Source organism: Lytechinus variegatus, chromosome 8, assembly GCF_018143015.1.
Source record: "Lytechinus variegatus isolate NC3 chromosome 8, Lvar_3.0, whole genome shotgun sequence".
NCBI classification, from domain to species: domain Eukaryota; kingdom Metazoa; phylum Echinodermata; class Echinoidea; order Temnopleuroida; family Toxopneustidae; genus Lytechinus; species Lytechinus variegatus.
In genome coordinates, this window is record NC_054747.1 from 31,873,932 (window position 1) to 31,889,198 (window position 15,267).

Here is a 15,267-nt window from a genome sequence, read left to right on the forward strand (position 1 = left end):
GTAGCCCATTCATCAATACTAGTTCAATAAACAAAACGTAAAAACCAACGTGTATCGACAGAATTTGAATAGATTGTCGCGGTTGGGCAAAACTTTAACATGACTATAAAAACATGTCACAAGAAAGTGACAAAAATGATTGATTGTTGATAGTTAAAATCGTCTTGCATTCGTATTATTGGGGATAATCATATACCTCTAGGCGATGATTTGTCATCTGCCATCAAACGTAACATCCACCTGTTTATATAATTTGATAATCTTGGTTTGTTTCATATTTGTCCTTTTCATAATTGTAAACAGGAACTACCCTCACTCCATCAACTACAGGTATGCCCAATCTTTTAAGACATTGTCTTGATTTAGTGTATTCAACATTTATATATTTTTTGTGTCTGTTTATTTTATAAACATAATATAGAGGGAAAATCTTGTTTTTTTAACTTGTTTTTTTTAAATGATTTTTCTCATAAGTTAATGATTATGACAGATAAAATTAATGTTAAATTTGATTTCGAGTATTTGTCTGTTTTATTTCATTTCATTTTTAGTATGCTTGCTAAATTTACATGGTGGCAAAGATATGTTTTCCCAAAATGAGAAAAAATTAATATAAATAACTAATGCGTCGTTTTGAAAATCATTCATTTCACAAAACATTTCGAAGGCGCTCCTCAGTTTCCTTAGTGGTCGTCTACTTTCGTAACGTTTGTTTACATTGTGGTATTTTATCAAATTTCAAGATGCGCAAAATTTTACCATCATATAGATTTGGACGTGGTTGGTATGATAACTGGTCGGGGATGCACGTCCTTCATATAGGAACAATCAAATCACGAATAACGACACCGAATATTTACGAATCACTCAATGACCAGTGCTATTTATTGATAGTAAAGAAATATGAAAATGAGCAGCAGTGAAACTGAATAATGACCAAACAAGTCCTGAAGCGATGGTCGGCATGGTAGGTATAAGTAAATCTCGTATTCATCATTTTTTTTTCTTGGATATTTTTATAATTTTAGAAGTGTAGCAATAGTTGATACCTAGTCATTATTTTACTATTATGTTTTCGGTGGAAGGAGTGTGGTTTGTTTTACAATTCCAATTTTTACAACTTTACAATCATGATTTCGTTCTCTTTTTTGATATTTGTATGATTTTTTCCCGTCACTTTCAGAGGGATTGCACCCCAGCCGTAGTACTACAGAATCAGAAAAAGGTAGATTCATTTCAAATTTTGTTTCTCAGAGAAAGAAACCGATTGCAAGACCTATGAGGAAAAATATTTGCAAAATACACATTACCTTCTCAAACAGACACGTTAAATACTTGGCATTGAATAGTCAACGTGGGTAGTTTAATAACCACTTCAAATGATCTTGAACATGTACGTTGACCTGTTTATTCTCAGATTTTCATATTAAAGAGTTTAATAGTATTACAACTGATATTAACTCGATGAACACATGTTATGTACGGTTAATGAATTGATTGCTCATATGAACATTTTCTTCGTACTAATATTTCATCAAAAACACATTTTCTACGTAGAAAATGTGTACCGTATAGACGGGTAGAAACGTTTTACACTTTACTGAATGTTTCATTTCTGTATTATTGTTAAAGGGAAGTACTGCATAGTTATTCATAATCACGGTATCTGATATACAAACATGAGCAAGGTCAGTAAAAATGATATGCATTGATCCCTGTTAGGTTTATTGTCCCCGTAAGTTTCAAGTCAAAAGAGAGGCCGAAGTCCGTTTATCGTGTATTCTTGAACACTCTCTTAAACTAGGTACACACACGCTGCATTGTTCCTGTTTTGATGTTGTATAATTCTGGGGGAAATTCCCCTAAACATTGTCATGATTCACATAACACGGTGTTTAAGCACATGGAGATGATGTATCTTATGTGTGTATATATTGCGTGGGTGTGTGTTTATGTATATGTGCGTGTAATGAAATATTATTATTAATGCTATTATTAAAAAAAATATAAATTTGGTTTGTTGTGTCGGGGGTGGGTTGGGTTAGCCAATTAAGACCGTAACAGAGCAAACCTTGCAGATGCTGCGGAACACCAGATCTGAGCTTCTTCGAATTTATTGAGGTTAACCAAAACCAACGAAATGAAAGGAGTGACACAAAAACAACCCTGTAATGACAAAAATGAAATAAGATTATCAATAACACCATTTCAATCTATTAGCACCTGCATCACACATATTGAATACATGGCAAAATATTGATATTGAAAGTAGGGTGTATTCACCTCTATCATTTACTGAAATGACAAAATACATGCATCCTCAAAAACAGCTTGGAAATATCATTGTTGCAGCTATCTCAAGACTCTTTAGTAGTTAATCAGCATATTACTCATATTTAGTCAGATGGCATTAGAATGCATCATACTCTATATAAATCACAATATTCTATTAGAATTAATCATTTATACACAAAAATAGAAGAGTCCGTGTAATCAATGCCTACCCAAAGTCAGAGGCTACAGGTGGTTGCACACTACCTACATCACCCAGGATACCACAAAGGAGTAGCAGCTTCTACATAATTCAAACTCTCAAGACTCAGACTCGATGAGGATCAAATGAGTCGGACCCGATCAGCCTTTTCCCAGGTCTGCTTCGATTGCAGTCCGACCTGCACCAGAACCAGGATGTGCAATAATCGACCTAACGTAAAATGGTTGGTCGGCTGATAGCAAGTTTTTTGTAACCGTATCGAAATTAATAAAACAAACAAACACACACAGTAAAAAACATGCATATAAACTTTACTGAACCTGGATTACTGATTGCCAACACTCAACTATTAAAAAATTAGCAGATGAACACTGCTATTCATAAAAATTGCCCAACATATAAACAATCCCTTAGCATTTCATATAATATACCAGAATCTATTCAGAGCTTTACTGTATTTAACTTAATCCTGCATGTTGCAAAAAAATCAGTCATTTACAAGTTATGCATTACTGTAGAATTGAATGTACACTAATGTTAAAGAGTCTTCGTTAGCATTAGAGGATCTTTAAATGTTTAATCTACTTTGAGTGCAATCAATCATTACAGTTGAAGTTTATACATGTACATGTGCTATAAGCCAATAAAGTCTATCATGTTTTATCTAAATTGTTTAATGTGTAACAGTGTAAGGAAAACAAAATTCATAAATCGATCTTGTTTGATACCCAGAGACCACACCCGAGCCCACACCATGTCCTTGTGCACCGTCTGGTTTGAGTTCTGGAGCTTCTGCAGGAATAGCTATCTTAGCCATCCTTCTACTAGCTTCTATTATCATCAACATTGTACAGTTCAATATTCTGAGGAGAAAAACCAAAGCAGGTAATTGTTATTCATAAGTTCTTTCGATATGTCTATTGAATGTGAATACAACAGAAGATAAAGTAAAATGTGTTTACACTTGCTTTACTTAACTACGTAGTTGATGTAAAAAGGGGGAAAAGGGTAAAACATGTAAAAAGCGACCCCCCAAATCACACATTCAATGAGTATAATTATTACAACAAGAAGAGCACGGTCAGAGTTGTTCTATGTGTAATATTTGTAAACATGGTAAAGGTGCAATGTTGGATACATTTTTCTGCCCTTTTTCTTGGTAAGCATCGTGAATGTTTTATAATATACATGACATTCAGGTATATAACAATTTTGAATACGGCGTTGATCATAATAATAAAAGAAAAGATATAGCAAAGATATTTTCCTTTGATGCCCACTATCGAAGGTAGATTGGTTACTAAATCTCACCATTATTTCCGCTTGATACCAAAATCTTGATAGAAGCACTTTTCCGTAATTAAGTTGGTGGGATATTCAACATTCGCGAGTCGTTCATGTTTATATCGTGGAGAGATAAAACTGCAAGGTATATTTATCTTCAACATCTTGATTTCGAGTGCTATCTTGAATTTATTTCCCATGTAAGTTTACACTTCATTTCATATCCTCATCACTCTTCAGACCGGCATGTCTATTTTTATTTCTATATTCTCTAGAGTTTGGTGTCTATTTTATTTTTATATTCTCTAGAGTTTGATGTCTATTTTTATTTCTATATTCTCTAGAGTTTGATGTCTATTTTATTTCTATATTCTCTAGAGTTTGATGTCTATTTTTATTACTATATTCTCTAGAGTTTGATGTCTATTTTTATTTCTATATTCTCTAGAGTTTGATGTCTATTTTTATTACTATATTCTCTAGAGTTTGATGTCTATTTTTATTTCTATATTCTCTAGAGTTTGATGATTCAAATAAGACTAATAAAAGGTAAGTAGAGCAACAAATAGTGTCGATCACACGCGTAACACACTCTCAAAATAATAGGCATCCCTCTCTAACATTTGATATGACCAAAATGATTCCATACTGTATACAAATATTTGTTACCCCAAAACAATCTATTTTGCACAAGCAAATCCTCAGCTCTTCCCCAACATGCACAAGGCACACACACACATACCCACTCATCTCACAATCACCCTCGCACACCCACTACCCACCCTTAGTTTCACATACACACACTCACACATAAATCGCCTTCACTCCCATATACCTACCCTATCATATACGCACCCACACGCACATTTCAACCCTCTCACCCACATCAGCTTACCCCACTCACACCCTTGTACACTCATCTTCTTATCCTGTGCACGTACACACCCTCCATACTCACCTTATGAACAAGCGCGCGCGACATCGCACTCACTCACCCACACCTAAGAATTATTTCCAATTCGTCCAATGCCAAATCGTACATTCGTCTTCTACTATTTGATCTACATGTATCATCAGTTCGTCTACTCACCACATGGTAAACTTTCATTTAGTCTAATGCCATTCCGTCTTATAACCAGTTGGTCCAATAGCCATTTAGTCCATGTCATTTGGTCTAATTAAACTAAAGTGTTAATTGTGAAAAATGAACGAAAAGAAAATGGGTATTAGACCAACTGGTTATTAGACGAAATGGTAATAAACGAAATGATGATTAGACGAAGTTATGATTGGACCAAATGGTTGTTAGACGAAACGTTGATGGCCGGAATGGCATTACACTAAACGAAGGTAGACCATTTGGTGAGTGGACGAGTTGCCAGTGGACGAATTGGCAATTTACCACTGACACATATATACGCACACCCTCTGTCAGAAACCGGTACAACACATACCAAATACCCACCCTCGTACATATTTATGTAATGTTTTAAAACACCATAACATATTTAAAACATTTTATACAGATATACCCCCTCAAAACACGGAACACATTTTGAACCAGAAACATGTACACTGATCAGTATGAATGCAATTGCATCATAGGAACCAATATATCTGAGTTACATGTATAACAAAACAGAAAGAAATTATGATTTTATTTTAGTAAATGGGTATTAGTTTCCTGTTCAATGGGTTGAAAACAGTTCAAAATACCATTTAATGATATTTAATGCATGATAGATTTAAGCTTTTGGAAAAAAATGAGAGAATTGACTACTACAATAAAATGGATTATTGTTGCATTTTTCCCTTTAAATCCGAATCATTTTATTTAGAAATATGTTACGTATATATTCATTTTTTGTGATTTTGTGTCCTTTCAAATGTTGCAAGAGTGTAACTGTTTTAACTAGTACTGTACGTATGACCTTCATATTGGTCTAATCTCTTATACTTCATTAAATTGTACAACCATTCTTGTCAATAGCATATTTCACTGAACACGCACGATTATTATATATATGTGCAGTTCAATTCCTTTGAATAGATGCAAATCAAAATATTTCTTATATCTTTTGAGATGAAGTGAACCCTAATGAATTATGAATTTTTATATATATATATATATATATATATATATATATATATATATATATATATATATACGGATCCAAGGCCACACCAACAGCAAAGGAAAAGAACAATAACCTGGTTCATCCCGCCATATAGCCAAAATGTCAACACAAACATCGGGAAAAGATTTCTGGCACTTGTGGACCAGCACTTCCCCAAGGAACATGAACTCCATAAAATCTGCAACAGAAACACCCTAAAAATAAGCTACAGCTGCATGGATGACATGGGCAAATCCATAAAGGCACACAACAACAAAGTATCGAATACAGAAAAAAGCCGAGAAACCGAAAAGTGCAACTGCCGGAAAACAGAAGACTGCCCTCTACCAGGAAAATGCACAACAAAAAACGTGATCTACGAAGCCAAAGTTACCACCCCCACGACGAAAAATCCTACATCGGACTGACCTCCACCACATTCAAAACCAGACATGCATCTCACAAAGCATCATTACTCACCACTCACAAAACGCTGCAACCTCTGCCTATGGGAGAAATTCTTCATCATCACTGCAAAGAAAAACAACAATTTGAACTCTCGAACTGAACTCATATCTACCTGTAGACATAAGAAAAAGTTCCTCCTTGCTGGATATGGATAGCCCTACCCCCCCCACCTCACTTGTAACCATGCAGTAATGACCCCTAAGTACCCCTTATGTAATAAACAAAGCACATGTACCCCGGGGGGGGGGGGGCACTTACATTGACGAGTGGATACCATGCGCGACCAAAAAACACGTAAAAAGGATGTCCTTTTCACGATAGGGCACGTTACGTACGTAACGTGATAAGGGTGTCAAAAACACAAAAATTATGAAAAAAGGCTTCGGTAACCCCATTCATATTTACATGCTCTGTCAACCCAATGCTATACCCTAATGCACATGCTCTGTATATACTTTATTCTGTCTCAAAAAATTGTGTTCTTCATACTACCAGTCGCTGATGATCCTTCGGGTGAAACAGTCTGTATGACCAGCTTAAGTTAAGCATCCAACCAATAAATTATTTATACTCAGCTCCTACACAGTCGAGCACTATTAGATATTGCAGTATATCACTTCTCACTTGCTTACCTATATATATATATATGTATCTTTTAACTAGAGATGAAGTAAATACACCGCAGGAGGTGAATGACAACGTGGCTTATGAGATGATTCAAAGTAGAAATATAGGTAGTATGAAAATGTAATTTTTCCCTTTTTGTTCTGCACGGTAGTGTCATAATGAAGATTATGTGATCAAATACACTTCCTTGGTTTTACATTTTTGTTTTGAAATGTTTTTATTTTACTTTTACCAAATTTTATTGTGCATTAATATTACACATAGTTGCAATGATTCATTCATACACTCTGGTCAATAACGAATATTCTGATTATCCCGAATTAGACCTAAATAACTAAATGTAATCTATACACAACAAAAAAGTAAGTCCCCCCTTGAACAAACGTCAATAATTTCGGAAACGATGCGAGTTTTGATATATTTTTACATGAGCGTGTAGGCTATTTTATATGCTACCCTCTGAGTAAATATTATGGACGTATTTTACGTCATGCTTCAGTGAGCACCATCAGAAGGCAAAAATGTCACTTTTCAAAAGTCACAAGCAAAATATCATGACTTTGATTCCATTTTATTGGAACTGATTCCACATTCTCATCCTGAAACATAGTCAGAAGGCTTCTAAAAGGTACTTTCTAAAGGACGATACAACATTGGGGCTAAATTTAACGGTTGAATAAACACAAGTCAAAATTTTCTAGAATTGGATTTTTTTACATATTTTTATCAATATAAATGATAGAATATGGTGACAGTTCTTTTGGGGAAGAGTATCTTCAACAATATTCATCGTTTCACGGTTCAATGAACATTTATTGAAAACAAAAAATACGATTTTCAAATATCATAGGCAAGTATTGTTTCATTTTGGTAACTGAAACTGATCTTTTATCAACTTTTTCGTTATGTTCATGACCAATTAATATGCTTCAATGATTCAAAGGCATTCAATTAAACATTAACGATTGAATGAACGTCTGGAATGTGATTAGCTGTTTTTTACGTTATTGGAAAAAATGCAATTTGTGACTATGGATATCTGTAACGAACCTCCTTGTATTATTCATTTTATTTGGTTCTTATGAAAATCCCGATGTTTAATGCATCAGTGAGCACACAATATTCGAAAATTATGCAAATGAGAAGAAAGTTCAATGCCTTGGCCCCACTCTGTGCCGTATCGAATGGTTATTTTGGTGTGCGCGCCTTTTGGATAGTGTTACTTTAAAGCCATGTGCTAAGTTTCATGAAATAACTGTTGGTAGAAGTAACAAAAACCGTCCATGAAACAACCCCTCATTTCAAATGTGTTGAAATGTTGACTCCCTCTCTTATAGACTTGTGTATATTATGGGTGCATATGTTTAAGAATAAGTAACCCCTTATTCAATATGGTGGAACTTTTTTTCAAGGCGGTCTTTAGCAACGTCATTTGGCAGTAATGTTTATCAACATATGGACAGAATTATGTGCAAAAATGAAATCGTTCATTTGTTTACGGATGAGTGAGCACGCATCAAAGTTGGAAAATTGGTATTTTCAACGTCACATAAAATATACTCATTTTAAAGGGTAATAAGGTGAATATTGGGGAAAAATTCGGTTTCAAATGTGACTTTAATTGCTGATGTTTTTATCATCCATAATTTCTATAACCACACACTTTCCGAACTTTTAACATTTTAATGGTTGAGCAAGCACATTCGAAAACTTAGAATGAATACTCTTTTACTGCATAAATGTATTCTTTTCCTAACAATTTCCCATGATCAGGTTTATTTATGGACAAATCAGTGGTGGATCCAGAATTTAGAAATTAGGGAGGGGCCTATAATCGGGGGAGCCACCAATATTTTTAAATTTTAATATGACCTAACAAGTTGTAGAGGATACTACCAAAAACCCCTGTGATGATACATCACAATACAGGGGCCGCGGAACGGTTTACGAAATGTGGGGGAGGAGCTGAGCCAAAAGTGGGTGGGGGGGGGCCTGATCATGCAAAAAATCATCACATTCGTATGGTCATTTTTACCTTCTTGTACATGCTTTTGGAAAAAAAGTGGGGGCCCCCAGCCCCCCACCCCGCCTCCGCGGCCCCTGCAATAATGTGCTCACTCAACCATGAACATACGATATCAGAATAGTGTGTGGAGTGGCTAAATGATGGATAGTAAAACAGCATTAACACCATAGAATTTACCTAAAAAAAAACTTTTGCCCAACTTTGTATTTGCACAATCTGAAAAACGACTCTTGTGACTTTCAAAAAATGGTCATTTTTAATTCGATCTTTAATCAATCATGCATGACTCAACCGATCAATCTCATTTTTCCCCAGGAGTTGTTTAATAAGTGTAAAAATACACCTACGAAATTTCATATCTCGAAATGATTCCGTTCAAAAGTTACAGCAATTTGATTTAGGGGGACTTACTTTTTTGGTGTGTATATATTATATACGCATATACGTAATTTATTTGTTTGTATTAAATCTAGTAGCAATCTCCAATTTATTATATTCATCTCAGATTTTCTAGAAATATAGAACACCTCTTGCAGTCCATGGTTGTCGTATAAATATATTGTAACGTTTGCTTTAGTTCGTATGGATTGATTGGTTTGGGAGTTTTATGTAAAGTAGTGAACTTATAAAATATGTTTTATGTTTCTGAACAAATGTAGCATACACAGAGTTAAAACTTGATTCATCCCACTCCTTCGTCATTGCCCGTGAAAACGTGACATTCTTCACTAGACTCGGCCCGATTGGGCGGGGTGATTTCGGCGTGGTATGGAAAGGAGACCTCCGCTCAAAACAAAAACATCTCGACGTTGCTATCAGGCAAATTCCAGGTGATGGCTTGTAACACGTTACGTTAAGAATAATTGATAAAAACCAGTTTACAACGACAGAAATTCAAACTATTTATGGTCATGCTTCATATGTAATCTCAATGAAAATTGAATTTCATTACGATGTCATTCTGGACATGCAGATTCATTTGGGAAAGCTTTTTTTATGCGATGGGATTCCCCTATGTATGAATTCAACCAACCGGACTTACATTGGAAGTGGGGGGGGGGGGGGTACACAAAGGAGGCACGTGCCCCTTTTGAAAACCGAATGTATACTTTTTATTTTTTCTTCGCTTGTCCAGAAATTAGTCATGGGAAAGACTGTTAATGATTGAAAACAGCCCTCTTGTCTGTTATTTGCGCGCTGATGTTGCAATTTTGCACATTCGTACAATTAAAATCAACAATTGTAATAATTAGTTTTGTCCACTAACTTCAAATTAGATAAGCTAATAAAATGCAACAGTTCTTGGATAACATCTAATGGTGCAATATGGATTGCTTAAATGAAAGAAAATTACATGGAAACAATCGTCATTATTATTCCCCCCCCAAAAAAATAATACAGTGTGCAAAGTGTTAAGTCGCCACTTCTTTTAGTAGATTCATGGATCTGCCCCTGCCAATGACAAATCTATTTGAAACTATAAAAATGAATTGTTATGAAACTAAATTTTGTTTGTTATATAATCGTAGATCGCTGGACAAAATCATCACAAGTACTTCAAGCCATCAAGATACTTCACAAGCTATCGGATCAACCAAATATTGTCAAATGTCTCGGATATTGTAAAGAACAAGGTAAGTGAAAACTCTTGAATAATATCGATATTCGAAATGACCTTTGGGAAAGCGCAGTGAAAGGAATCCTTACTATTTTTAATATCCGATATATTGCTTGTTTGCCCCTTCCTCCTTGAGAGGCATCGAGCGAGAGTTTGCAAAGTGCAGATTTTAATGGGCAAAATGCCACCAAGAGATAGGAAAAGAGGTGGTGGTGATGAGGTCTTCTCACCTCTCATGTGGCAGCCAGGAATTCAATGAAACAGTTCAAATAATTCTCCAAATTTCAAGCACAATCCGATGGTTTACTAGAAAATGGTCACTGAGTCTACCTTTCTCTAACGATCTACTATTCATATAGGTAGTATTCTCTATGAGTTCATCTCAGGGGGTACACTCCTTACATATCTACAGACTTCTGGGGTGCAATCTCAACCTACGTACAGTAATCTCAAACCAAACGGTGTTCGTATTGATGAGGGTACCCTACTTAACTTGGCTTGGCAGGTTGCTAAAGGAATGCAGTTCCTTGCATCTAAACAGGTAATTTGATTTATTGATAATATTATACCAATAAACTGTGATTCCATAAAAGGGGTTTGATAAGGTATTCCTAAATCTATGACCTTGGCGCATATCAATAAAAATGATTATACTGGCATGACTGGTGCTGATATGAACGATTTTGAGAAGAATAAGGAGGAAAAGTAGAATGTTTAGAGATAATTTGGAACCTTTTGTTTACATTTGGACATTGATTGAAAATATATAATAGACCCCCCAAAAAACCACCCTGATGGTTTCGTGGCTAAGATATTACCTCAAGATGATTGTTTTATTTATCATTATGTTTTTTCTTTACAAATTTAGATCATTCACGGAACTCTCTGTGCTCACAATGTGTTACTAGGAGATAGAAAACAATGCAAGATATCAGATTATGGACTATCCAACTCACTGTTTTCTGACCAAGGAGTAAGTACAATATCTGATAGAGTATCTACTATATTCGCCAGAGGAATGATTGATTTCTACAGATGCTAAAGCTAGACTTAAACGAACCAACAAAAATGATAATCAGTTGGAGAAGAAATAATGTTTTGGGAGTAAAACAAAGATTACACATTAACTGTTGAAAAAATGTGTGGAAGAAAAGCGAGCAAGCTAAGAACAAATAGTTTGTTTCATAAAACGTCGTATAAAGTATTCGACATCCAGGAGCCAATTCATTTCTTAAAACTAAAAACTAAAAAAATGGACCGAGCCAGGGTTGCGTCTTATTACGTTGTATTATAGAACAGATTTGAGAGCCTGTTAATGAAGCATGTGCTACTGTAATAATTTTAAACAGTAATTATTAACATTGAAGATCAAAAAATGTTGTTCTCTTTTTTTGTAACACAATGCACCCCCTTCAGAAAAAAAGATCTTTGATCCGCAGCTGATAGCTACCCCCAAATATATTTGTTTCTCAGTGCAATGCGATAATGTTTAGCACCTTTCCATTATCATACTCATTTCTTAGAAAGCCACAAGATGGAGTTCACCAGAAAACATGGTAACGAGTGACCCAACGACAGAAGGAGACATCTGGTCTTTTGGTATCGTACTGTGGGAAATCGTAACGTTAGGTAAGGAATAAAAACATGTAGAAGTATACATTACACAAATTTGTGTCATGTGTATGGAGCCAAACTTTCATACTGGTGTGTCCTGGAGCTTCCGCCACGCAACCAGAAGGTCGGGAGTTCAAACCCCGGCCACGTAAGACCAAAAGACGATAATAGGTGGAATTTGTCCCTACCCTGTTTGGTGCTCCAATGAATTTTAAAATTCTACATGTATTTCAAGCAATAAATTATGGATATTTTTTCATGTTGTTGATATAATAGTTGCAATATCATCAGTAACAACAATAATGGTAACATGAAACATCAATGTGTTTAATATCACCTGTTAAATAACATGTCAGGTTGTACGCATCTCAGAATCACATATAGTTGAATAGTGCATCATATAAGTTCAGATGTTTTCGCTTTAGTTTCAATGTTTGATTTGAAAATCTATTTACTACTTTTTTACATTTCGTATGCATGTATGTCGTTTGTGTTTCATCTTTCATTGAAATGGAAAAATGATTAATGGAAATATAAAAATCAAAGAGTATATCCTTATGCAGAGCACGAAAGGCTGAATATCACCATCTTGTTGACGCTTGTCAAGGAATTGTTGTATGATACATTTTAGTCCTTTTAGACCGTCTACCAATTACAATGTATTGCATCGAGTCTTGTTCTTATCTTCTTCTGCTGCTGATAGGTGCAAGGCCATACCCTAATATGACATTTACCACTGTCCAGACGAAGGTTGCTAATGGTTACCAGATGCCACGCCCTCGTCACTGTGCACAAGAAGTGTAATTTCAGTTTCACTCAGCCGTTTTAACTTTAGATAATAAGTGTTTTTCAAGGAAATATCTAGACAGATCACAAGGAGATCATGATGATGATATTGTATCAATCAATAACCCCACATGGTGTATAGAAATAAAAACATAAAGGAAACTACACATCTTTATTATCAAATGTTGACATAAAACCTAACAATAGCAAGCGCCATGAACACTATTACGTCAAAATGCGATGTGATTTTGAGAAGATTAATTATATTGGTAATAATTCCAGGTATCCTTACCTGTTCAGAGCAACAAAGCCGTTCTTAAATCATCCGTTTTGAATTATCTGTCTGCATGAATTCTAGATAAAATGTGTATTTGACTAGATTCAAATTGAAAGTCAAAATGGGCCTAAGCTTTCGATCCAAGCAAAATCTTTGGCGGAGGCAAAATGACCCAGATACAAATTAGTTGTCAAAAAGCCACGCGGGATTAGAGAAAAAACAACTCATGCACTGTTATACGGTAGCAAGAACAAGAGCAATCTGTGTTCAAAGAGTATCAACATAATAAATAATGTAATCTGTTAATCACCAATGGAAAAAAGCCTATGAATCTAACAGTGGTGTAAAAAGAATAATTTTCTTATTTACAGGTATGCGATTATGACTGGGTGTTGGGAGAAGGACCCTACATCTAGGACCAACTTTGACCGGATCCTGAAGGATTTAGAAAGGATTCTAGAAAAGACTCATGTAAGATTAAACTTCAATTCAATTTCTTTCAAACAAATCGATTTCACGCTACATCCTGCCTTTACTTTTTGCAGCCATACATGATTGATTTCATTGTATTATTACTATGTGCAATACTTTTGTAAACAGGAATACATCCCCTATTCCAAGTAACAATGGACAGAGTATGACCTCGCAGAAAAAAAAAGTGCTATTCATTTTCAATAGAGGAAATTTGATTTGAGTGCCTGTTTCGTCTTACATTGTTTCGCTCCCCATTGCTATGTGCATATTATTCCCTGCATTTCATTTTGTTTTTTCTTTGTAATTGTTGATATTGACTTATATTCAATAAATATTGAAATATATATACCCCAAAACTTCAACTAATGAATTTGCTTGATATACAATGCTGAAAAATATCTATTGACATGACTTTCAATTCATCATATTGATAAAAGTCCTCTCGCTGTCTTTAAATCGTTTAATTTTTCACAGAGCTACCTGTCACTTAATGACTTGGATGAAGGAGTCTACGCGTCTGCTATTGATATTTGAATTATGATTAAAGCATCCTATAAGAATTACATAATGATTATGTGCTGAGGTTGAGGTGCCTTTGCCGAGTGGTCTCCGGTGCCTGACTATACATGGGAAGTCCAGAGTTCGATACCCGTCCGATGTACCTACGCCTGCGAGCAAGTCATTTAATCCAGCGCTTCTCAACCGGTGACCCACGAAACTCTCTCAGGTGGGCCGCGAGAATGTCCATAAGATGAAAAAATAGGGGGAAAACTATAGTATATTTCACACGTACTATTTTCATGTCCGAAAATGTTATATATGATCGGTCTTCGTGGGTCAAACAAAGCATGGACACGCTTATAGATCATGCATGTTGCAATATACTATTCCTGTACACAGGTGACATACCCTGTGATTGAAGATTGCCCGCACTACCCCTGTATACAAGGGCAAGGGGAACAAAGATGACATTACAAATTATCGATCATGCATGTTGCAATATGCATGACATTCATTGTATGATGGTTTCATTCGAAATTTTGACGTGAACCCCAGTCCTACATATTGTGTTAATTGTCGCCCATTTATCGGACCTCGGCGAATGCAGTTCTCAAACTTTTTGTTTCGAATGTGCTTTAGAGCTTTATGTTCAAATTACACAAAACATACTTTCATCACACTGGACCGTGTTTTAAAGCAAAAGGGTAAGGGAGGGAAACAAATCTACAGTTGAAAAGTGTCATAAGGGAGCTGTAAGAAAATTATGACCCTGAATAAATTAAATTTGAATTCATTATAACTGGCAATGATGCAAAAGCAAAAGCAATGTGTGTCGAATGTGTTGAAGTTATTGTCAAATTAGGCGCCTATAAAACCGTAAAAGCTTCAGAGACACCTAAACACAAAACATCCGAAGAGTGCAGGAAAAATACAGGAGTACTTCGAGAGGAAAAAAATGGATTGAATTCACAGCAGAACACT

General features: G+C 35.3%; 1 protein-coding gene across 1 annotated transcript; it reads left to right on the forward strand.

The window, feature by feature from the left end:
• The first annotated feature begins 7,040 nt into the window (after nt 1-7,040).
• Nucleotides 7,041-14,319, forward strand: LOC121420820 (tyrosine-protein kinase receptor Tie-1-like). The gene is made up of 9 exons (XM_041615452.1): nt 7,041-7,097; nt 9,676-9,846; nt 10,546-10,650; nt 10,994-11,175; nt 11,503-11,607; nt 12,158-12,263; nt 12,952-13,048; nt 13,683-13,782; nt 14,260-14,319. Exons 1-9 carry the CDS (start codon nt 7,076-7,078, stop codon nt 14,317-14,319), a joined length of 948 nt encoding a protein of 315 aa, XP_041471386.1. The 5' UTR covers nt 7,041-7,075.
• The last annotated feature ends 948 nt before the right edge of the window (nt 14,320-15,267 follow it).